Source organism: Gadus chalcogrammus, chromosome 11, assembly GCF_026213295.1.
Source record: "Gadus chalcogrammus isolate NIFS_2021 chromosome 11, NIFS_Gcha_1.0, whole genome shotgun sequence".
In the NCBI taxonomy this organism is placed as follows: domain Eukaryota; kingdom Metazoa; phylum Chordata; class Actinopteri; order Gadiformes; family Gadidae; genus Gadus; species Gadus chalcogrammus.
The window spans coordinates 22,945,091-22,970,096 of NC_079422.1; the positions used below are offsets into that span (position 1 = coordinate 22,945,091).

At 44.1% G+C, this 25,006-nt stretch overlaps 4 protein-coding genes across 7 annotated transcripts; all 4 read left to right on the plus strand.

Annotated features, from left to right (window-relative positions):
* The first annotated feature begins 2,514 nt into the window (after positions 1 to 2,514).
* LOC130392298 (butyrophilin subfamily 2 member A2-like) lies at positions 2,515 to 6,601 on the plus strand. Its single transcript, XM_056602785.1, has 4 exons — positions 2,515 to 2,707; positions 5,172 to 5,519; positions 5,948 to 6,199; positions 6,325 to 6,601. Exons 1-4 carry the CDS (start codon positions 2,644 to 2,646, stop codon positions 6,420 to 6,422), a joined length of 762 nt encoding a protein of 253 aa, XP_056458760.1. The 5' UTR covers positions 2,515 to 2,643; the 3' UTR covers positions 6,423 to 6,601.
* Positions 6,602 to 7,352: 751 nt separating this feature from the next.
* On the plus strand, positions 7,353 to 16,774 carry mcidas (multiciliate differentiation and DNA synthesis associated cell cycle protein). 3 transcript variants are annotated; one of them, XM_056602783.1, is made up of 7 exons: positions 7,353 to 7,851; positions 14,212 to 14,287; positions 14,408 to 14,487; positions 14,985 to 15,045; positions 15,158 to 15,390; positions 15,678 to 15,788; positions 15,931 to 16,768. In XM_056602783.1, exons 2-7 carry the CDS (start codon positions 14,215 to 14,217, stop codon positions 16,387 to 16,389), a joined length of 1,017 nt encoding a protein of 338 aa, XP_056458758.1. In that variant the 5' UTR covers positions 7,353 to 7,851; positions 14,212 to 14,214; the 3' UTR covers positions 16,390 to 16,768. The 3 variants fall into 3 exon arrangements, with proteins under 3 accessions (XP_056458758.1, XP_056458757.1, XP_056458759.1); XM_056602782.1 differs by lacking the exon at positions 7,353 to 7,851 and adding an exon at positions 13,992 to 14,116 and having other exon boundaries at positions 15,931 to 16,774; XM_056602784.1 differs by lacking the exons at positions 7,353 to 7,851; positions 14,212 to 14,287; positions 14,408 to 14,487 and adding an exon at positions 14,699 to 14,876.
* On the plus strand, positions 10,677 to 13,137 carry LOC130392348 (cyclin-O). The gene is made up of 4 exons (XM_056602838.1): positions 10,677 to 10,692; positions 11,189 to 11,322; positions 11,577 to 11,762; positions 12,054 to 13,137. The coding sequence occupies exons 1-4, from the start codon at positions 10,677 to 10,679 to the stop codon at positions 12,726 to 12,728; spliced, it is 1,011 nt and encodes a 336-aa protein (XP_056458813.1). The 3' UTR covers positions 12,729 to 13,137.
* A 2,266-nt stretch (positions 16,775 to 19,040) lies between the features above and the next one.
* Positions 19,041 to 24,854, plus strand: LOC130392036 (uncharacterized). Of its 2 annotated transcripts, XM_056602437.1 has the most exons (10): positions 19,041 to 19,394; positions 21,073 to 21,170; positions 21,554 to 21,700; positions 21,958 to 22,160; positions 22,267 to 22,403; positions 22,528 to 22,621; positions 22,865 to 23,212; positions 23,335 to 23,515; positions 23,666 to 23,793; positions 24,537 to 24,854. In XM_056602437.1, exons 2-10 carry the CDS (start codon positions 21,089 to 21,091, stop codon positions 24,849 to 24,851), a joined length of 1,635 nt encoding a protein of 544 aa, XP_056458412.1. In that variant the 5' UTR covers positions 19,041 to 19,394; positions 21,073 to 21,088; the 3' UTR covers positions 24,852 to 24,854. The 2 variants fall into 2 exon arrangements, with proteins under 2 accessions (XP_056458412.1, XP_056458413.1); XM_056602438.1 differs by lacking the exon at positions 19,041 to 19,394 and having other exon boundaries at positions 19,401 to 21,170.
* The last annotated feature ends 152 nt before the right edge of the window (positions 24,855 to 25,006 follow it).

The window sequence follows — 25,006 nt, forward strand, 5'->3', positions numbered from 1 at the left end:
CACCTCCCAGCACCAGAGACTGGGAGAACCACCTTCCCCTGGTTCTCATGGCTTGCTGCCGCCTCCGTCCCTTCTCATGCTGGGAAGGGAGCTACGTACTCCGGCAGAGTTAGCGTTTGGTCGGCCACCGGATGCCCAAGACTGTTCCCCTGGCCCCGAGTATGTCAGGAGACTCCCAAGATCGCCTGGAGTCGGCCCACCTATTTGCCCAGGAGCAACAGCAGAGGGCAGGGGTGAGGCAGAAAATAAACTACGATATAAACAGCAAAGGCCGGCATTCCCAGGCGGGACAGCTAGTTTGGGTGTTCAATCCCCAAAGGAAGAAGGGGAGATGCCCTAAACTGGACAGTCCTGTCGGGTTCTGGAGAGGCGGGGTGAGGTGGTGTACCGGTTGCACCTACCACCTAAAGGAAGAAGGGTGGCACTGCACAGAGACAGACTGGCTCCGTACCGAGGGGGTGCCGCCCCACTGGCCCAGGGGGGTCCAGTTACTCCTCGCTGCCGCCTCAAAGCCCACCCCCCCGGCAACACCGGTGGGGCCTCGGTCTGTCACCCTTCCCCCAGCTACCGGGGGTTACCAGCCCTCCCCTGTATCCGAGGGGGATGGGCTGTGGGCTGTGTTTTTTCTGTGGATCTTCGGGGTGAGGAACTTTGTTAAGGGGGGGTTAATGTAGCGTCACAGGGTTTGGGAGGAAGGGGCGGGCCTTCTGAGAGGGGGTTCCGGGGGTTTATTTTCGCACGGGAGTTGTTGTTGTTGTTTTCCGGTCGAGTTGTTCCTGCCTGTCCTTTTGTGGAATTCAATAAACCCGCGATTAAGCTTACTTCGCTCACTGCCTCGCCTGTGGTCATTACAATATTATAAAATCGCCACGCACTATGAGTACTCCATCCGGGTCCTGCTTTCAGTACACTTATTTTCGCCCGATCTGAATCGGAACGCCCTACGTACTCAAACTTAGGCTAGTAAGTCCGGGGCCCTGTACCACGAAGCTCGCTTAGAGGGTTAGCGAGGTATGTTGAGCTCCAAGCCTGGGTTAGTTGTACCACGAAAGTCGATCTCTTTTAGCGTCGCTGTATCACCATGGTGACTTATGCTCGCAACCAAACCTGGTCGGGAGCAGTTTTTCGGCTTAGTCTAGCCGGAGATCGGCTACTTAAATCGGCGTGCGCAGGTTCCTAGCCCCTCCTCTGACAATGGCGTCACCATTTGTGGGTGTTCCCGTGGACCCCGGCGCACTTCTCGTACAGGCGTCTCTCCGGAGACAGAGGGTTTTACGGGACAGAACCGATCCCTTGGCATTGTCTGACGATATTCAGATTTCAGACTTTATTGTCATTGTGCAAACAACGAAATTGGGGTTCTTCATGAGAGATACAGATTCTCATCAGAGGGTGTTCGTTATTTGATCGTCCTTTTGGACCTTATGTAGACAATGATTACTGTTGCGCATTGTGTCTCTGTGACAGTGTGCTGGAGTGGAGGTAGCGCGTCAGTCTTGAATTTCTGCCCGGGGTGTTCGACTCACAAGTAATGCAAATGTATGTGAAGCTTAAAAAGTCCTAATTCTCATGCATATGGAATACTTATTCACTAAAGCTTATGAAATTATATTTTTGTGCTTATTTCGAACTTGAAGCCATATTTTCAAGGCCGTGCTGGCACCACATCTATGGGGGTAAATTGCATGATGATAGACCGGCGAAATTGAACCCCGGTCGCTGGCGTTCGGGTCTTATACCAATCCATTACGCTAGAGCCGCTACCTCACAGCAGTCGAAAACATGCCATACATTTCTTAAATAGGGTGTATTTAAAGTGAATTCCCTAAATGATAGAATAAGGCAGGATGGACGTTGCTTATGCATTTTTAAATCATCATCATTCTATTTGGATTAATGGCGAACAATTCTGCATTTGGCATAGTTATTTTACAAACAATATGCAGAATATTTTCACTTAAACGCATATAGACTGATTGATCTATCGTAAAGGTGAGAAAAATGACGCAAAAAACGCCCCTTTCACGTGAACGCGCACTGAACCTAAAGCGGAAAACCTGGTTCAACTAATTGAATCTAAAGTGAGCTTCGTGGTACCATTTAACTCTGATTGCGAGTTGCGGCTCTGTCGAGCCAGGTTTTCCCAAGAAAGCCTGGGTATGTTCAGCGAGCTTCGTGGTATAGGGCACGGATAGCATGGATATTGGAACATGGCAGGCATGGGTCAGACCAGAGTGAACCAGAAGGGACCGAAGATATAGAGTTATGTTATGTAATTACAGCCTACGTTCGAATGTGATACTATTATAAAAAGAGGTTGTTTGTATAGATAGAGTTATGTTATTACAGCCTACAATGGTGATTGAGAAGCGAAGAGTTCAAAGTGTTTAATAACAGAACATTAATCTAAAAGGAAGGAAGATGTTATGGATGTTGAGTATTGAGCATCTAGCGACACCTAGAGTCGTGTTTCCACTGCAGGGTGCGGAATCATGGAGGTATGTCTGTTATGTTGCCTAAGCGAGCCCATAATGCTTTGCGCGGTGGTTGACATTTCTTCATTCAATAGAAGCATCGCCGAAGTAATAAGCAGAAAAACTGCTGTAGAATTTTGAATACGAAACAATCTGCAAGTCGGTTGATATGTATGCTGCTGTTCAACTTATTGTTGGCCTGTCGGTTATACTTTCAGGGGTCGTGTTTACGGGTGAGTAAAAAGTAAAGGGCAGTTTCAACTTTTCGTTAGCATATAGCCTGGCAGGAGTAACAGGTAGCCTAAATGTCCCATGGCATGCTACTTTATGGATGGTGTTAGTAACCCTAATACAGTATTTGAAGACGTTCAAGAAATTTAGCCTTGGTGCAGAATAACAGCCTTGGTTACATCATCTACGAGTCAGTCCCACAATAATGCCGCTTTTCAACCGGCGGGTACCAGGTCAACTCGCCTCGACTCGGCCAGCATTATTTGGCGTTTCCATTGCCAAAATCTGGTAACTGGTACATGGTACTTTTTTAGTCTCACCTCCGTCGAGGTTCAATGAGAGCTGAACCGATGCTTTTGTGCAACGTAAATGGGCTGCTGGCCACTGATTACACAGAGAGTGACGCCACTAGACGAGCGCGACGTCCGAGTCTACAGCCGGGGTGATACCGAAAAAGGGAATCCCCGTCTGAAACCTCATCACCTCTCCGCGTTATATCAGTGTTTATAAAATATCGTCACAAGATGAGCAACTTATCACAGAAAGCGATATGTAAGATTTCTTCTTCTGACGAAAAGAGGGTTTATAGTAGCAGTGTTTATATCATATCATCACAAGATGAGCAACTTGTCACAGAAAGCGATGTTACATTTTATAGGCAACCCACAACAAAGATGTCACATTCACGACAATGAACTACGAGGGCACTAAAATACGTAATAGTTTACAAGTCATACATGTACGCATGATGTGACCCGAAAGCACAGATGAAATAAGATAACGCACGTTCACGCGGAGAGGGGGTGCGATTTCAGACGTGGATTCTATTTTTTCACGACACCGACAAATAATAGTATCAGCATTAAGTTAACAATAGTGATTGATTATTGAACACCGCCGGACCAGCGCGCAAGAACACGCCGTGAACTGCGACAGAGGTGGAGACGCTCCCCCTGTCTGTTTATGTCACGTGCTATGCGTCACGCCCACGTTGAATAGGTACTTTTCTACGACCCGTCCACGTTGAAGAGATAGCCTACTTTTTTAGATGGAAACACGACGTGCCTGGAACCAAACCAAGTCGTGCCGCGCTAAATCGTGACGAGTTGCGCTTGTACTGTCGGTGGATAAGCTTTCCACAAACGTGCCGTTTCTGTGTCTGTAACTTGCCAGAGGAGAGAGGCGTGTCAAACTGGAGTGTGGCCCCCCTGGCCACCGTACCATGCGCTAGTGTTTACAGTGGATTTTTCTCAATGGCTTGGATTGATAATATAATCCGGAGGCGCACGCATCTTTTGGCCGTGTTCTGTAAATATTCTAGAACACTCAGGGTGCTCCGGCGGGAGTCCTGGAGCTCTATATCTAAATAAGCAAGTGATAATGAATGGAACGCCGTTCATGATCGGGAAAATAAGCCCCGACAGGGCGAACCGGTGTTTCAGTTCAACGAGTGACCGTGTTAACTGGTGAGTCACCACTGAGTTAACACTGTCCCTCGTTGAGCTCGTTGGTGACCATAAACCGAATGCATCGCTTGGTGTCGTGGCTACGGCAGCTGTTGGAAATCGGGAAAGGACTCGTAGCTGTCCTTGCGAATGACTCTTTGATTGGTTTTTCAGCAAAATTTCAAAAACATACCCATCTCATTAGTATATGCCGTCTAATTGGAGGAAATTTGTCACGTAGAACCATTTTAAGGCAAAATGGAAACTGAATGTTGTTGTTTTTAATAATAAATACGGGGTTCGAACTAACACATTGGGAGAAAATGTATTCTAGTTGACATTCCATTCCATTGTGTCGTTGAGCCATCAGCTGCAGTACTAAAAACCACAACTAGTCTTCTTCCTAAGAGCAGGAGGCAGCCAGATCAACTAGTGACCCGACTGTGTATCGAAAGTTAATTATGCATTAACAAAGTACAAAACTGTGTGTGTGTGTGTGTGTGTGTGTGTGTGTGTGTGTGTGTGTGTGTGTGTGTGTGTGTGTGTGTGTGTGTGTCCCAGTGTGTGTCCCAGTGTCGCCTCGTAAAGTGTAATTTTCGTGCAATGGGACCTTTTTAAAGGATATACGTGTGATTATGTTTTAAACAAACTTTTTTTATATTGGAGCGACTTTGTATTTAGATTTTTGTTCTGCTTGTTTAAAGGGTTAGTGATACATTACTATCAAACCCATTCAGAGATTAATTTAATTCCTATGGAATATCAACCAAAGAAATCCTTTATGCAGGAAAAAATAAAATACAATTCTGTCTGTACAGTCTCTTTATCCATACCTGTACACGTGTAGATGTAGGGTATTCAATATGAGCAAGAAAGTTATCTAAAATGCCTGTTTCCTCTTTCAAGGTTTTTTGTCTTTTCTTGTAGCAGTTTAGCAAGAACAATTATTTGTATGGTAATTTGTTGGGTTTTGATTTTACCTCTGGCTTTAAAAACTAAAACTGAATTTTGATGTTTCCAGACGATCAGAATAAACGAAGGGGGGAAAGAAACACTACTGTCTTCACCAGAGAAGGAGAAAATGCCACCTTACCGTGTCACCTGGATCCTTCAAACCTGAAGTCTCCAGCGTTTGACTGGAAGAAAGGCAGCCAGGAGGTCTTCATGTACCAACACGGCAAGCCTGATTATACAAACGGCCTGAAGGGACAAGACCCCAAGTTCAAGGGAAGGGTGAGGCTGGTCCCAGGGGGGCTGCAGGCTGAAAAGGCCTCAGTGATCTTGTCCAATGTGTCCGAGGAGGACATCGGAGTATACAAGTGTGTCCTCTTACACAAGGAACTGACAAGTTGGATCGATCTGAAAATGGGTACGTTTTTGGTCCCGTTTGTACGAGTCACTCGCTCCTAGCTCTTACCGTACCTACTTTTTAAATCAAGGATTCTCCGTAAAAATAAGAGGCTGTAACTGACCTTGATCAATTGAATGCGCATGTAGATTCCTCTGTTAGACCATTGTTGGAAAGAATTGAGATATTAGTACACAAAGTCAAATCTACAACTCGACAAACTGAGTCAAAACAATTAAATCCTTCATATCTCTCCCAACTTATTCACCAATGACCTTGATAAAAAATTAATGACCCCTCATTCACACTTTGTTTTGTAACCGCTATGATTTCCATTTGTCATTCTATTTTGGCGAGGGGTAGGACCACCAGGTAGGCCTAGCAGGTGTAGGGCCAGGCCACACATATCGTGATATCCTGACCGAGTGCCCCCCTCCTCCTGCCTACAGTTGTGGATCCTGAGTTGACGCTGACTATTGAAGAGGACAGGCTATCGTGTGTCTCTAAAGGGGGCCTACCCAAGCCCAGGGGGCTGGTTTTGCAGTACCAGGACGGAGCTGAGGTCTGTGCAACATACTCAACAGACGGTAGCGACCGCGACAGTCTGCGTCTGAACCAGAGAGTTACCAAGTCAGGGAACTACACCTGCCTGGCATTGCAGGGAGACGTCAACCCTGCCCGAGTTACGAGGCAATATTTTGGTGAGGGTTACCAACTCAGCCATCTTGGGCTTTGATGGGGTTTTTTTTAGAGCAGTTAAGAACACAAACATGTTTATGTGGTAATAATCAAGCGTAGAATAACGTTATTCTCTCCTTTTGTTCAGGCAATCGGAAGTCATCGACCATCACCTGGATCATCTGTGTTATTTATGTGGTTGCGGCAATCATTATAGTGGTTTATATCAATCTTTTTGGAAGCTAAGCCTTGTGGGCACATCTCCGTTGTTAGGGTTGTGGGTGCAGGCAGGCAGGTAGGACCCAGATGCAGACGGGTAGAGAAAACTGCACTTTATTTTTGCCAAAAGGCTAAGGCAAGGAGCAAGGAGCAAGGGAACACAGGTACTCACAGAGAACACGCAGGACCGACACACCACAATGACAGGTGTCACGTTAAAATTGTACCGGGGGCGAAAATTGTACCGGCCTACGTCATCGTTTGTTTACATCCTGACAACCTGACAACCTGCCCTGCAACAGACGACGCGATGCAGAAAACATGTTTCCAAACGACGAAATAACATAATACAGATAGCGGATCGCTATCTGAATTATGATAGATAGCGATAACACTTGTTTTTACTTTATATTTGTATTGTATTTAATTGTTTAATCGAAACAATAAAGAAAATTGCCCGCGAAACGGGCGATCGCGTCAAATGACGCGTCAAATCACGTAGGAAGGTTCTTGAACATTCTAGACTATGAAACCTGCTTAAAACACTCAGTTTACTAGCTAAATTCGATTAAACAATTCAATACAATGCAAATATAAAGTAAAAACAAGTGTTTTCTAGCGATCCGTTATCTGTATTATGTTTCAAGAACCCTCCTACGTCATTTGACGCGATCGCCCGTTTCGCGGGCAAAACATTGTCATTTGACGCGATCGCCCGTTTCGCGGGCATTTTTTTTTACTGTTTCGATTAAACAATTAAATACAATACAAATATAAAGTAAAAACAAGTGTTATCGCTATCTATCATAATACAGATAGCGATCCGCTATCTGTATTATGTTATTTCGTCGTTTGGAAACATGTTTTCTGCATCGCGTCGTCTGTTGCCGGGCAGGTTGTCAGGATGTAAACAAACGATGACGTAGGCCGGTACAATTTTCGCCCCCGGTACAATTTTAACGTGACAACGGCACAAGGAACAAAGGAAAGACAAGGGCTTAAATACCAAACACAAGACACGCAACTCGGAACAGCTGAGACACATGTAGGGAAACACAGGGAAACACACCAAAACACGACACAGACCATGACATCCGTATTATAAATGTATGTTAATTTTTAGGTTATTCTCTGTAGTTCCAAATTGACAGAAATTCAGAAGTACTGTAGTTTACGATGCCCCCAGAACGCATCGCGTGCGCATGCACGGCAGACAGCCGTGCATGCGCACGGCAGCACAGAGAAAGTTACGGGACACACACACGTAGCTGCGATAGTAGTTCATTGATGAAGGAAATTATATATAAGATACCTAAATGATAAAGATAAGATACCTAATTAAAAAAACTGTATTAGAGACACTTGCTAGAGAGAGAAAACTACAAGTGGTTCGGGAGAAGTCTTCTGGGGAGCGCTCCGGACAGGTGCTTTCCGAGTTAATGGACGGATTTTCCTGGTGAGTTAACTGCTCTGGTTAGCTAATTAGCAGAGAGAGAGAGATGGTCATGGCGGCAGTGTGCTAGCTGCAGGCAATATGTGCAGTATGTTAGAACATGGTTAAACTAATTTACATGTTTGGAGAAATAAGTTAAAGGTTTGATAAATGCATTCAATGAGGTTCATGTTTAAAAACAGGGAAAAAGGCTAAAGTTAATTAATATGCTGTTCAAACTGAGGATCTTTTTTATTTTTGATACTTTTTTATTCTGAGTACTCAGGTTTTCCTCAAGTTTCTCTTTTGGTTCTTGGGCCAAAGACAAACAAACCTGACTAACATTGATTAAACGGTTGATAAACTATATTTTAAGGGGTAATCACTGTTTAAGGTACAGTTAGAAGGTGCTGAAGATTCTTAAGTGCTGATAATTTCGTGTTTATTTATTTGAAAAACTTTGAATAAATAAACACATTACCTTTATTTAGTGTTTGTTGTGTGGGTTGGAGGTTTCATTAACCTGACGATGTATTAAGGTGCAATCCCGGTCTAATTTGAACCTAGAATCTTAAAGGGGACCTATTATGCTTTTTCGACTTTTATGACCTATAAGCGTTGTTATAATGATTGATAGTCATGTTTAACCATACTTAAGTGTCAAATAATGACGTACATGCATTTCGACGTATTCCCTGCTGACAGTCGGGGCTGGCTGTGCAGAGCGCTAAACCCTCGGGACAACGTTTGCGATTCACTTGTTCACATTTCCGGGAAATCATCTACGTAGAGGCACTCCTGCCGCGCCCCCATATGCCGGGTCAAATCTGCCCGCGCGCGTGCTTCAAGGAAGGTAACCAATCACAATGGAGTTGGGTTGGCAGGAGGGGGGCGAGGGGGCGGAGAAGGACGAAACCGAGCGTTGACAGAGAATGCTGAAAGCGCCCAGATGAGAGGAAGAGTTTCCTGAAAATCGACATAGTTTTTTGTATTTGGTTAAACATGACGATCAATAATTATAACAACGGTTTTAGGTCATAAAAGTCGAAAAAGCATAATAGGTCCCCTTTAAGTAACCTGATATAGACTTAAGCATAGTTAACCCACCTCTAGGGGTCACCAGAGGGTTACATTTAGGCAGATGGAATTCTAACACTGAGAAATGTGTTTTGGGCTGAGAGTTTTAGGAAAGAGGGCGTCGTTTCATCCCCATGGTTACGACCAATGGTTATTATAAAGTTATGCCAACTTTATAATATTTTTTTAGTACCATTGTTGTGTAACTGTTTTGAGCGTTCTGAGTGATGCATATGAAATTGTGATGTACGGAACTTCAACATCACCACACACACACTGGCGTTTTACAATAGATGTCAACCAACCAAAAGCTGCCAAGTCAGAGGTGACGTCCACACAAACGCGCTGGCATCAATATGTTATATGTTAATACTTCGGAAAAGGTAGTCTGACGTCAAGAAGAGGGAACGTTCACTTGGTTTGGGGAAAATGGCAAAAACATGTTTTTAATACCTGGAATCTTTTTTTAAATTATTTATTTATTTCTCCACCATGGAGGCACTACTACTATTTATTCCATGGCTTAGCAACGTTTTTTTTTTTATCTGCCATATTGGTTGATGGTGTACATGTCTGCGTGTGTTTGTCTATTGTGTGTACTGTTTGGTATAGGACACACCCTGCTGCTCTTTAAACTGGTGACTTATTTTAGCAACAGTGATAAAATTGCATAGATTACTATGTTGGCGTTTATACAAGACCAAAAACAAAATTGTGTTTTTTTTTCGCTCTTAAAGTTCTTAAAGATGATTTCTAGTTGAAGTTCTACTGAAATGTGATCAATTTATCCGTGCCTGCTTTTTATTTGGTTGCATTCAGGGGCTTCTAGGCCATAGTAATCATATGCCAAATGACTAGGCCCGTAGATCTGTTGTGCCAGTGCATTGAGCGAGTCAAAGACTGGACGTGCCAACATTTCTTGCAGCTGAATGAGGACCGAGATAATTGTAGTTTTTGCTAAAACAAAAAATGTACATGCCATTATCATATATGTAAGCTTGATTATTGCTATGGTCTCCCCCCAAAAAACCCATGCTGCTTACATATAAGTCCCTATGGTTTAGGGCCAAAGTATATGCTTCCACTACAAAAGCCTTCTAGAATGTAGACACTTTATACTGTGCATATTCTTACTTGGCCTCTGTTTTCTTTTACTTTTCTATTTTATTTTATTTCATTTTATTGTGACGATGTTTTCAATGTGAAGCACTTCGAGTCTGCCTCGTGGATGAAAAGTGCTAAATAACTAAAGTTGCCTGACCTGATTGTTGTCACGCATTGGCCTTTTACCTGCATGCCTATTTTGTGTGTTTTGTATTAAAGTCAGCTAATTTATGTAAAACACATTTTTATTATTATACATGTATATAAAAATGTATCGTACATAGGCCTATATATAAAAAATAAAATAAAGGGTGAAATTATTCTCGGCCGAAATGGTTATATTGTGGAATGTGGAATAGTTTAGTCAGGTTATTTAACATGCGGGCATGACTTGGTTGCCAAAAGCAATGTTCATACTGTAGCCTACTTTTAAATAAATATTCTCACAAAGATTAACATCTCTACATTTGTACCTTGCCAATAGTAGGCTACTGTGCAATTTCAACAGCAGCAGTATGGTTGTGGTAGTGGGAAGTGAATACAGCTTATTGTGTGACATAGATTTTATTTGTATCGATTGCAAACACGCTGCAGGTATGCAAGAAACAATTGTTGGATTTAAGTGATGCGCCCTAGAAGAGCTTTGTGGCTAGCATTGCCCTGGACGTATGCAGTTACGCCACGGTACGTCGCTCATAAAAACAGGAGGATTTGGCAGCAGTCTACCTGATTTCTCAGACTGCGGTCACAACTCAAAACTAATGAGTTCGTTGCCCCGGCAACGCCGGGAACGCTGCTCGGTGTGAGACTGCGAGCGGGCTGAACCCCGGGAAAGCGTCACGTGTCATTGAATGTGTAATGGTAGGGCCCGGGTGTGGATTACACATCGGCAGTTCAGCCAGCGCATGCAGACGGGGCCAACACATTTTTTTTCTTTCTAAAAAAAAAAAGGATAAGAAAATGGTGTCAATGGCGAACAACACACCTAACGCGACTCCTGCGGTAGTTTGCAAACAATCGCCGAAAAATTACCGTAGTGCATTTCAAAACAAAACTCGCTCGCCGATTCAAAAGAAAGCAAAGAGACACAGAAAACAGACAATCACGTCGAGACTGAGCGATTCAGGTATCGAGGAGGATTTAAGCGCCCAGAGCCCTGTTGGGACTGTTGTATTATCAGGTGAGGGTCCGTCTTCCGCGGGACAGCTCGGCTTGCTCACCTGGCACCAGCACTACGGGAGCGTCGGGTACAAGATACAGAAGGACAACGAGACGCAGTTCCATCTACCCAAGTGCTTGGCGCGCCAGCCACAGGTGGGCCAAGACGCTAAAAGAGTGTGATGTTAGACGATGTTTTGTGATATATTTTGAGCAGTTATTGTTCCACCTCACTGTAATAATATAGCCTATAAGCATATTTTGTCCTTCGTACAATGAAATTACAAATAACAAAATTATGTTAGAACCAAAATCTTGACTGAAAATCCATAATCCTATCTGAGTTCCGTGTGATTATCCCATGCAGTTTAGATATTAACTGTACTGTGTCATTGAATGTGTCCATGCAGGTGACTCCAGAGGCGCGCTGTAAGCTGGTGAGCTGGCTCATCCCTGTGCACAAGTACTTCCGCCTGTCCTTCGAGTGCTGCTGCCTAGCAGTGAACATCATGGACCGGTTCCTGGCGTCTACGGCTGTTGCTGCTGACTGCTTCCAGCTCCTGGGGGTCACCGCTCTGCTACTAGCTAGTAAACAGGTGTGTGTGCATGATTTTGCGCGTGTTGTTGATGCACTTCACCCTCCCTATCTAATTGTATTCATCTTCCATCTCCCCCTCACCCCTAACCCCCTAATCCTTCCACTGACCCATTAACACTCAACCCTAACTATTAAACTAACCCTAACCCATTTACCCCTGACCCCTATCCCCTAACCTCCTATCCTTTAACCCCTGACCCCTTACCTGCCAAACCCTAACCCCCTAGCCCCATAAGCCTGAACCTCTTCCCCCTAAGTGTTACCCGCTAACCCCTGACCCCTCCCCTAGGTGGAGGTGTTCTCCCCGCGGATCAGCCAGCTCCTGGGCCTGTGTTGCCATGCCTTCTCCAAGCAGCAGCTCTGCAACCTGGAGTGCCTCATCCTGCTGCGGCTCCACTTCCGCCTGGCCGCCCCCACCCTGGCCTTCTTCCTGGAGTACAACATCCTCTGCAGTGAGGCCGCCCGGCCGTCGGCTAGCGGGTCACCGTCGGCCCGCTGGGAGATGAGACGCTCCCCGCGACGCAGCGACCTCGCCAGGAGGATATGCGAGCTGAGTCTGGCGGACTACGCCTTCAACAGGTACCTGCCCTCCCTGACGGCCGCCTGCGCGATGCGACTCTCCCTAGAGCTCCTGGCGGCCGGGGGGCAGCCGGAAGAACCCAACGTGCGCATGAGCTGCACACATGACCTCATCCCGTCAGAGAAGGGGACACTCACGGGAACGTCTGAGGGCGAGCTCTCAGAGGGTGAGCAGTCACGGATGGACTGCACGCCTGACGAGTCGGGCGACGGCCTAGGGCACTCAGCGGAGGGCTTTGGGCCAGAGGAGCCGGGCCCCCTGTCGGGGGGTCTGGACGGCAGGACCAGCCGCAGACAGAACCTCGCCCTGGAGTGCACAGAGAACTTGAAGCTGTTGGTGTCGCTCAACCGAGAGACGATACAGGCAATGTTGACGACGTCATGAGATCGATGCGTCTCACGATGTCAACGCTGCGATCCAGTATTTCAATGATTAATCATGTTAAACCTTAGGAAATGAGGAAATAGACTGCAGTCTCAATGTTTACAGACATCTGAGGGAGGCTTCATGAAGTAAAGGGAATTTTGTTGTGTTGAAATATCCATATACCTCATAGATGTTTTCGTAATCGTTGATGTGAGTTTGAATAGCTTTTGTTCTAGAGTTGTTGAATTTATTTATTTTCTATACAATTTTGTTAACCATTCATGAATTTTGTAGTGTTGTATGCAAATCCCAATTGTGAAAATTCAATAAATGAAATGTAATGCAATAAAAAACTAAGAGCCTATCGCTTCACTTGAATGTTATTAATGAAACTAAATAGCATTTCAAGAAAAATAATATGTTCATGTTATTGTGATCGAGTAAATAAAAATAAATCCAGAGGGGAGGTTGGGGTTGAAGAAAAATAAGTAAACTTTTTATTTTCAAATATTGGTGTAAGCGATATCTCATTCTGATTTTCTCATGCTCTGAATATTTAGCATTTTAGTGTTTGTTGTATTGGCTACTGCATAGACGTCCAATAATGTTTATCCTATTAGTAGCCATTGTCATGTCATGTCACCAATGCATATTTTGTCAAATAAAGTCATGTTACGTCAATAATGTATCAATCCACGTTTATTCATAAAAAAATATATATATATATAGACAGAAATGCATACAGACTAGAGCTGTCAAACTGACGACCACACAGGTGCATTCAGCGTCGAGGGCCAAACATACACGCTCGTGTTTGCGTACAAACAGACATTTGTCACGATTGTTTGTCGAACTGTCTGCAGTAATTGCTCTTTGCCATTTCCTTTTCCTATTCGTAATCAATCGAGGTCATGCACTTTAAACAAATAGTAAATCAACATTAACGCACACGTTGCCGATGAAGCCTATCCCTTAATAACAAACGTCTTCCTTACGAAATTCATTCGCATAGCGCGCCAACATTTGTCACCAAAAATGTGTTCCCTAAGCGCACGGCGGTGAGTGGCACCTGGTGTAGTGGCGCGACTTTGCGCGGTCCCACTCCACACCGGACCAGGAAAACCGTTATGCTGCACACATATCTCCGAGGACGCACACACACTCACTCCCTGGAGACGCATTCAAACACGCTGATTGGCCTGAAAACGTGGGGCCGCGGCACTCAGCCACATGAACCGGGAAAATGTCGACTATATTAACTTTAAAAAACACCATTTACTTCCCCAGTCGTCCTCCGGTTCTCTGTCGCAACACACCGATTTATTAAGATGCAAAAGGAGAGAAAATCACTTGGCAGTATTTGCCCGAACAAAATGGGTCCACTTTGCAGGAGAGCAAAGAAAAAGGTATGCTACAGGGCTTCATCTTCTCTCCATCGGCATATCTTGAATGAAACAACGATTGCTGTTATATTGTTGCTGAGATGCTGTTTTACTCGCAGGGTATGGTGTTGATGCCGAGGAGCAGCAGTCCGGAGCCAGTGTTCGTCGACAAGATGCAATGCGTCGTAGAGCAAGGTAAACAAACACAAAAGCCATGTGTCTCACAAGAAGCATAGCCTATATGCTGTTCTGATGCATTGAATAGAAAATGCGTAGGACTAATTATCGACTAACATTGGGTGTCTTCTTCTACAGCATTTGCAACAATTGCATGGGATGATCTGGATGATTGCGCATCTGTCCTGCACATGGAGAGTGACTCTCTTGGCTCACAGGTATGGACAATTTCCTTTGGTAAATAATAATTACATAATTATGACGAGATATTTCTTATAGAAAAGGGCGGTTAGAGTGTTGGATGCTAAACGGACGTAGTTGAAAAAAAGTGGAAGTAGACGAGGTTAATGTTTGACGCGTGACACGGAGTGATGGCATTCTGCACGTATCGCAGCGCAGCGTGCTCGTGCCACGTTTCCCCTAATTCGTTCGACCTCACAAGTTATGTCAACAAACTGCCTTAAAGGCTCAATTCATCAGACGGTCAAAAGAAACACTCTAGTTTCCGACTGCGTGACCACACGACAAGACTAATTCCACAATGGAAAGCAAGGCGTTTTTCTCCAGAGATCTTCATTACTGCTCTTGGTCCTTGTGGGATTACCAGGTAGAGTTAAATAGAGCATGAATGTTTCTGTGACAACAATGTTTTGCCGTTTGGCAGTATGTTTCATATTGGACTCAAATTAATCACAGTGTTTCTTCTCATCCACAGGTGAACGAGTCCGATGGAGATGAGCAATACTTTGGAGAGTATGCGCTCGATTTCATGGCAGGTGAGAGGAAGAACCGTGGACCGAAGCACCCTTTCAGTGGTAGCAGCAGTTGCTGCAGTAGTAAGTAGAAGGTATACAAATCACTGATTCATCCATTGTCGTTCTCCCTCAGAGTCTCCGGGTACATTGGATAGCAGCCTATCTCCGGTGGGGCTGGTCCCCTTCCAGGGCTGCATCATCCCCCCTCTCACGCCTCGACAAGACTTCCCTCCTCAGGACAGCCCCACAGCTGCTCCCCGCTCCCCGGAGCCGGGCCACCACAGTGCCCAGGATGGAGCTACCTGGAGGGGCATGGCCAAGCACCAAGGCTGGCTCTTAGACCACTCGGCACAAGTCAACCATCGGGTAAATAGTAGTTATAATGATGAATGAATGAATGAATTGCTTTGAATTTTTAACATTTATTATGAATGTATTCATCAGGGGAGGGGGGGGGGGTCATCCCATTCCGTCCTTCAGCTATTTTCCATTCATCTTTTGCACAAAACAAAACATATCGTGCTCATATTGGATTAAAATAGGCCGTAAGCCGGCAGTTGTGGACCGTTTACGCAGAGAGAGGACGCCCACATTGTGCAGAGTTGTCGACAATCTGAATACTGAAACATGTACTGTTCTGAATTGCCCTCCAGCTCCACGAGACTCTACATAGTAAACAGGAAGAGGTGGAGTCTCTGCAAGAGAGGAACGGTCACCTGAGAGAGCTGGCCAGCCGAGCTAAGCACCTGGCCTCAGTGCTGGAGGTGAGAAACTGCTCCCAAAACCCTCAACACGCATCAGTCCACTCCGTGACTTAACCCTCACGCCAAACGAGAATCATCCATATACATCACCCCCATTAAACCATCAAACATACGGTGTGTGTTACTGCTCTTCCTCTCCCAGAGGCTGATGACAGTCAGTGGGCCCTATATACACGAGCCGGCGCTGCCTTCCTGTGACAAAAGCTCCAGCAGTCCCCACAAGAGGCGGCGTCTGAGCGAGGACGCAGAGGGTGAAGGTGTGCCTTCGGGCTCGGTGGAGGACATCCTGAGGGACATGAGCACACGCTGCAACGCCGTCCTCCACGGCAGCGGCGCCGTTGGACCTGGAGAGCCGCAGGCCTCCGACCACGTGCGCATGTACGGGGCCTTTGCAGGCCTGCAGACCTCCGTCGCCGAGGGCTCCGGAGGAGCCCTCGGCGTGAGCGCGGACGGAACCGACTCGGGCTGCGACTCGTCCTTCAGAACGTCCATTCAGGACCACTGCACCATAAAGACCCAGGTGTTTCCCCATGGACATGCTTTCACATCAAGGACTCAGACCGGAGGATATCGTTTTCGCTGGGTACCCAACCAGAGCTGAGACCAGACAGTTTAAGCCAAGATATGGCAAGACATCCAAATGTATCAATTATACGTGGTCGGGGGACTGAAGTGTAACGTAATGCTGCAGAGAAATGGAGCCGTGGCACGCGGAGAGAGTGGGTGGGCAACTACTGCTTATGGGTTTCTAATAAGCTGCCATTATTTCTGTAAATGATTCAACAAGCTCTTTCTGAGGTAGCCTGCTAAGCTAACAACTCAGAGCTGTCACTCAGCCAAGTAAATAATACTGCCTAAGCATTTGTTTACATTGTGTTCCTGTTTACATACCTCACATGTTGCAATCCTTCAGGGCACACATTTAACAACACTGACAAACAATGGCGCACGCAACAATGTCATGAATTTCTCACTCTGTATTATTTTATTTCTTTCAAATAAATTATATATTTTTAGATATGCTTGTATCGTGTCTCATTTTTTATTAACAAGGAAGACTGGTGTTGAAACTGAACAAAGGAATTGCTGGAAATCAATAACATCGCTAGCATTTGGTTGACATAAAGTTTATTCCTTTGTACAAAACAATTGTCTAAGGTAATACTAGTTGTCGAGTGTTTATTTGCTTCTTGGGCGTCAGGTCCTATTCAATTTAGTAAACTTTTTGATTGATTTTATGCTTCAGCTAAGGGTTGATTACGATTTTCTCCAGGAACAGTTCGCACCACTAAATGCCAGTCCTGTCATACTAATAGTTGGTATTATATTGCAAGTGGTAGAAGTAAGTAAAGAACAAGCAAGAGCATTGAGGAAATATACCTAAACTAATACAGAGAGGAAGTGACCCTCTGACCTTTGCATAACCTTTCCCTCTCTTGTGACGTCAGCTGTGGAGAGCAGGTTCGTATGACAGAGACCGACCAGAAGACCCTCATTCAGACACCTGTTTAAACGCACTCACTAACTCTGTTTACCTGAGGGCTCACAGGACGCAGTCCCTTTTACTTGACGCTACAGCACTGCTGTCTCTGAGGTGACTTGACACGCCACTGATGAAGAAAAGAAGACGCTATTCATTGACAGGCCATTCATTTTAATGTTTGAACACTTTCATTTGCAGTCATTGTAAGTCTGTGTGATGGAGCTCATTCAAAACATGATGTATTGTACCCACACCACTGGACATACAGAACCAAACCAGCTTGAGAATCCCTGCATTCATTTGCAGTTGAATTCTAATGGATTTGATGTTCCTGTTTACATCGTATTAAAATACATATTGATAACAGCACTGCCTTGTCGTGTGGCGATGTGTGTATAATCAAGGGAACTTAAAAAATAGACACATAATCTGAACTAAATCATCACAGAATAAGCGATAGATGTTCTGATGTTAATATTATAATTATGAATACTATAACCAGTATTTTACAGTGGAATCTTGAATCTGAAAAATATGCTTTAATAATCTATTAATAAATATAATAATTATAGGCTATATTCAGTAATTTTGGTCCTATTTGATATAAGGCAATTGAATCCAAGAATATGCTTACATAGCCTATAGAGGCCTACCATTACCAAGTTATCTGCTGAATAGGTAGACCTATCTGCAAATTACATGCACATCAAATTGATCCTAAATCCAACATTTAATGTGAGAGCAACGGATTTCCACGTGTACTGCTGGTTGTCGGCTAAGTAGAGATCAACTGCCTTTGTTATGCGTGCCGTTGGTCCTAAAGATACCTACCGTTAACGGTCAGAACCTTGTTACCAAGGATAAGCAAACAAGACGCTTGGTAAAGCAGGGAACCTCAGCCTGGCTACGTGGGCGCGTCTCGAGGCACTGAAACACATTCTTTTCTCATTGGCTAAACACTGGCTAATGAAAATGGGGAGCCCTTTAATGGGCTTTGTTTAAGCTCCCTGTGTGCGAATGACACATTTGACCAGTTAAGCTACCGCCAAACCTCGGGGAATAATGCGCGAAGAGAACAAAAATATTGAAACAGACCCTACATTTCTATGGAGACTAATACTAAAAAAGTGTTTGTCTAAATGCACCTGTGGTTTTGCCTCGCCTCTTTGGACTTTACCATGCCATTTTGCTTTTTCAAAATTAATAAAAAATAATAATAATAATCAATTAATATTATGCCTACAAATGACCAGGCTACGGGGGCTGTGTGTGTGTGTGTGTGTGTGTGTGTGTGTGTGTGTGTGTGTGTGTGTGTGTGTGTGTGTGTGTGTGTGTGCGTGCGTGCGTGCGTGCGTGCGTGCGTGCGTGCGTGCGTGCGTGCGTGCGTGCGTGCGTGCGTGCGTGCGTGCGTGTGTGTGTGTGTGTGTGTGTGTGTGTGTGTGCCGGGGGGGCCGGGACGTTGTCCCACCTTAAAGCCTGATAAACGAAGCCCATTTCTGCGTGTTCTCGGCCCTGTGACATGGGAAGCATCTGTTAATTATCATCGAGTGCAGCACCTGTTAGGGAGGGCCAGGCACGAGCTCTGGGTGGTAGTGCATATGGAAGTGGCAGGTGGCGAAACTCCGTCCCTCTCGCGCCGTTCAACCCACTTAGCGCCATAGAGGCCACTAGACGTGCACCAAAGGGTAGAATTGCCCGCGGAAACATAAGACCTATAGCTCACCAACCACAAATGTTTTGTTACTGCACAGCAAATGCCAAAGTGTTAAAATCCCAGAGTATTCATGACCAGAGTAGATTTTATACACTTTGGTGTTGAAAAGGCACTAAGTACATTTTTTGGGGTGTACCAGAAACACTCTTGGGTGTTGTCTCTAAGTATAATGCTGGTGTAGAGTAATTTCAGTGTATATTTTAGGATGATGGACTCCCTGAGTGTCCAACGGTTAGGTTTCGATTCGTCATTGGGTCGCTGCGCCTTCTCATTGGTTGAATCTAGAGACATGTGACCGTTTGTCCTCTTCCACACTACGCGGCAAACTGTTTCGGCAGAGACGGTTGGTTGACTAGAGACGAGGATCGAATCAACGAAGCCATTTTTGAACTTCACGGCAATGTAACAGGTAAGAAAAGTACCAAGTGAATAATGCACAGGGTTTCTATGTTTCATAGTTAGTTGTGCGTGTGTACTTCGTATAGGTCAGAAATTGTATTCATAATGGGTCTTAAGAAGGTATTAAAGTCTTAAATTTAACTTGTTCAAACCTGCAGAAACCCTGAATGCAGAATATTAAGCATTTCTTCGTCTTTTAGATCTGATAACCAACTTATAAATGCTAACGATTTTAGCTAACGTCAAACCTAATGGCCAATGCTAATGAGGCACATGTCTTCAATTTAGCTAACGCCTGCGCGTAAATCGCCATTGCTCATGGGACCTATGAGACCGAAAAAAATGTATGGGAGTCAATGGAGAGAAAGTAATTATTTACTGATCCCAGTCTTTATATGCCCCGGATTACACATATGTTGTTTGTGGATTTAAATGATAATTTTTCATGCAAAGAAAACTATAATTTAGCGGGAAGGAGTTTGATACGGTTAGTTTTTGTGTGGGGCGCTTTGTGGACTACAACTCCCGCTGCTCTCGACGTGTATGATGTACGTCACCACCACTCGCAAACGGATCCCGTCGGAACATGGCTGTGTCTTTGGTGCACTTTACCACCTTCTTTCAAGGAGAGCACCAAAGCCTTGATCGAGGTGAAAGAAGGTGGTAAAGTGCACCAAAGAGACAGCCATGTTCCGACTGCGGGATCTGTGTGAGCGCGACCCCTCCCCCTTCCACTCTGTCCTTCCGAACGAGCCATGTGCAAAGACACCTCATTCCCCCCCCCGCCACCCTCTCACAACGCAACAAGCATGGAGGATACCGCTAAATAAAATCATACGGCGGAGTGAGACGAATTTATTTCAAAGAGGATAAACAACGGCTCGGTTAATTAATTAAAATATACGAAACAAGCGAAATTAAACCAAACATGTTCCCAAATGGAACAGAGGGGGAGGGGGGGGGCGATCTCGCCATCTCGGTTGAACTCAGTGGTGACCGAGCGAAATGAACTGTTTGAACTGTAAGTTCAAACAGTATGAACTGTTTTCATTGTGCTTGGTATGAACTGTTTTCATTGTGCTTGGACCACTTTGGTGGTTTAAATGGTAATTTCAATCACTCGTATTACTGCAATACCTTACTGCGTCCGTATCTCTGCCTATGTACACAAATATATTGTATTTGTGTACAGCACTTTGGTCAACTACTGTTGTTTTAAATGTGCTATATAAATAAACTTGACTTGACTATGGCTCGCCTGGTCCTCTGCCAATGCTACCGCGATAACAGCTTTCCGGGTGGCGTCCATGTTTTCCTCCAACGACCGAGCGAAATAATAAAACGCTTGAAGTGTGGGCGTGGCGTCAGATCTGAGATCCGAGTCGGTTCGCAGAGAATACTCGAACGCAGCATAACCTACAGCTGTATATTATTGTTTTGCACGGGTGAATATTTGTTTAGATGAAAAACTGTTTCCCTTTTTTTTTTTTTACATGTTCATGCCATGTGCCAGCCAGAGTTCCTTAATGGCACAACCAATGTTCTAACTGGCAGCTATTTTTGTAACCTTCAAAGTGTTCCATTCTGTTAAAAAATAACGATACAAAATCAAATGTTGCAGTCATACTGACCTGTGTTTTGTGATGCTAAATCAAATACACAAATACTTGTTGTTGTTGTTGTAATAGTGGAAGGACGACAACAATGCTGTTCAAAGTGCAATACCACGGAAAGAAGAAGTACATTAAACTTAATGGAGACTCACATTCAGAATTTCTCAAAGAGGGTAAGTTACTTGAGTACCACATTTAACACTAGAACCGGTAACATAGGTAATATATACTTGCAGCGGTTTTTTTATTGTATAACTTTCTTGACAATATGATCGCTTCTTGAACTAAAGAACACACTGCAGTTGGGTGTATGGATGGTATGAGATGAACTGATCATAGGTGACGTGATTTCAGAGACAAACATTGATTATGAGTGGAAATGGCCTTTAACTACTCTGGATAGCTAACACAGAGTGGCCATTGTATAGGGAATTGAGAGGGCTTCATGGATTATGTAATATTCAGGTACACTACAATAATAAAAGAGCTTGAAAGCTCATTATTTACCTCTGTAAAATGCATTCCAGGCTTCATTAACTTTTTTCTGTATTCAAAGCTAAAGTGAAGTTCAGCATCTCCACTGAGACAGACATATATGTGCTGGATGACACTGGAACAGAGGTCGATGAAGAGGTCTTCACCGACATCCTGGAGGAAAAAACGGACATCCTGTGGACGATTGTTGATGTTCTTTCAGTCTCTGGTAAATGGTCATTTGATTGTATTGTCCATCGAAGGGTTACAGTTGCAACATGTGGCCGTTGTAATCGACTTTGCCTCCCAAAAAGGAGTTGTGCTTAAAAGGTGGCCATATCAACCATCAAAACTCATATCTATAACTGGAAAAGAAAACACTTTCCCTGTCTACCCAGTCATCTCCTCTAAATAGAACATGTGGATCAATTAATGAAATCACAAGTGAAAAATGTTTTTAAAAAATATTGTGTGCCCTCTTTTCAGACTCTCCTGTCCCATCCTCATGCAATGACACCTTGTCACTATCGTCACCCACATCAGAGAGTGATACTTCTCTGATGTCTTCAAAAAGATGGCCCATCGATAATTCCTTTCTAATGTCTCCAAAAAGACAGTGCACAGATGACACCATCTTGAAGTCCACACAAAGTCAGCATATTGATGACAGTTCTTCACAGGCCAAAGAGGTGTTGTTTTCTGGAGAACATTTGTCTTTATGTTGTAAATGTTGTATGTTTTGGAATAACATTTTTTGCTATGCTGATCTACTTTTTTATTATTCCTGTTGTCAAGCTTGTCAAGAGAGTTCTGGAACAAAAGCCTGGAGGGGAGAAGATACTTAAAGAATATGCCATGAGAGGAGAATTTAAGGACCGGACACGCCGTGAACTTGTCAACATCATTGTTGCTGATATGGTGGAAAAATATGGGTAAGTAAAATATTTTACTGTGCATGATTTATTGAATGGTATTTTCATAGTATTTGACCATTGTAAATTGCCATACTGATTTTCTTATTTTTCCTGTCAATGCAACCTATCATTTTCCACACAGACGTGCTCCACCAAAGGACAAAAGAACACAGTATGCATGGGGGATTGTAACACTGTTTCCTTCTCTAAAAGACCCCTACTCCAAAAAAGGCTATGTGAGTACCGGTATATTAAGTGTGGTTAATGTTACTCAAATGTTCATGTTATAGTTATCAAGACTTTTGCAGTTTCTTAGGAGTAATGTAGGACGGCTTCTTTATTACCAACTTTGCTATGTGTACAAGCAGCAAGGGATCAATTAATATTCTTGATGGTAAATCTTAACAATTCTTTCTACCAGTATCCATATTGAATCATGCTGAATTTTTTTTCTTTTTTTCCAACTTTATTGTTTTTAGGAACATTTCTATGATGCAGATAGCAACGAGGGCTACATTGCATGGAAGCTTAAAAACACACAGCGGGACCTCAACAGTGGCAGCAGTAGCAGTGGATTTAGGAGAATGAGCTCTCACACCTCAAACAGCAGTGGACCACAGTTGGAGAGAGAAGTGTCTAAAGAGCTCCAGCTGGAGGGAGACCAATGTTGCGAGGCCATTTCTCTACTGAAACACAGCACGGACAAAGAACAGATATTCATGAAAATGAAAGCAACCTTCAACCACAGACAACAGCTGATCCACGATCCTGAGCAATGCAGCACAGTTCTTACACTGTTCCCAAGGTTCCTTGACACGAAAGGCCTGGTAAATTCACGTTAATTATGTTTAAAATGTATTCTGTCAAAAACAGCATCACAAAGCTGAGGATATTTCCCGCCCACTGCTACCACCATCAAATAAACCTACACATAATTTCTCCCCTTTAGGTCTTGCAGGACTTTGACCTGTTGTTTAGTGCTGAGACTTCTTCAAAACTTCTTGAGAAATGGGGAACACTCCTGAAGGTAAAAGTAATAGAGCAAGCCAAAAACCTCAACAAGACACCCCTTCTTGACGACCTCATTCAGTCTGCAGAGGAGAACCCTGATGAGGATGATGAAGTGCCAGGTAAGTGATATAAAATAACCTGTTTGTATTTGGCCACCTTTTTAGATGCTGACTATTTATTGACAAGAACTTTTTGAACCTTTTATGTTGTGTCATGTGCTTTCATCAGGTGTATTTCATGCTCAAAGTATGCTCTCCCTTCCTCTTCAGGTTGGGATAGTGACATGGCTTCACTTCTCCTCCTGGTGTACCTCCTTCCACCACCTCCAAGTGGAAAGAAGGGAGCGGTTAAACTCAGTATCCGGGAAGCTGTTGATCGTGTGGTCAAATTTCACAAGGTAATTGTATCCTGAGAATTTTTTTTTAAAGGTCCCATGGCATGCCGCCAGGTGTGGCGTGATTAGCCGCTACAAGCCGTTTTGGAAATCTGGCCCTTATGACATCACAGGTGGGCGTGTCCACCTAATATGTGTGACAGATAGATGAGCAACGTTTGGTACAGTCCACTGAGTAGGCTGGTAGACTGATCTATCCAGCACACATCTTGGTGGACACGCCCACCTGTGATGTCATAAGGGGAAGATTTCCAAAACGGCTTGTACCAGCTAATCACGCCACACCTGGTGGCATGCCATGGGACCTTTAAACTATCTAATATGCAGTAGTGTAACCAAACAAAACAGACATGTTTTGGCTAATTATTGTACCTTTCACTTGATGCAAGGGAATTTTCTCACAGGTAGAGAGAAATGCGGTAGCATGACTGTTCAACATGCATACTGGATAGAACAATCCTCAGTTAGGAAATATCTGAAATTAAATGTCTTCAAAACCTCCAGCACTTAGACAAGTGATGTCCCACAAATACCAGAATGAATTGCAAGTGATGATATGTAAACACAACAGTTAGCGACTTCTCATAGGATAGAGTTCAGTTGAAGTTCCTTTTTTAATTCTAAAGAATGAATGGTGTGGAGGTAATTATTTTTGCAATGCACCAGTTTCTTTTCAGTGCATCTCCATGTCGAGGCCTTGTGAAAATAAAATCAGTAAAAAGGTTGTACTTTTTGTCATCTTACAGTCAAGTCGCAGCCTTCAGGAACACTCTGGTCCAGACCAGCGGAGGCAGCCCTACATCCTGGCAGTTGGGACGGCAAGAAACAGCATCCATCAGTACTACATTGCGATGGATAATGGGCTCCTTCCCTGCAATGCCAGGTCTTCCCTCTCAGCCTTTGATGAACTTTTCAAGGCACATTATGTGTTTGGTGTCTCCTATGACCAGGCCTTAAACAGCATGTTTACATTTGTGCAGACCACCATATACAACATTGACATCGGACTCTCTCACGAAACTCCCAGAGTCAAGGACCTCAGGGCAAAGCTCCTCAACTGAACTTATGATGTTTGGATGCTTTGTGTGCAAATCCGCTTTTCACAGCATTCAGCTGTTGGTCCGCCATCTCAAAGTTTCCCATGCCTTTTTTCCTGGTAAGCAGTTTCAATTGGTGTGTGACCAGAATGGATGCCGTCACAGATTTTGTAGTTTTT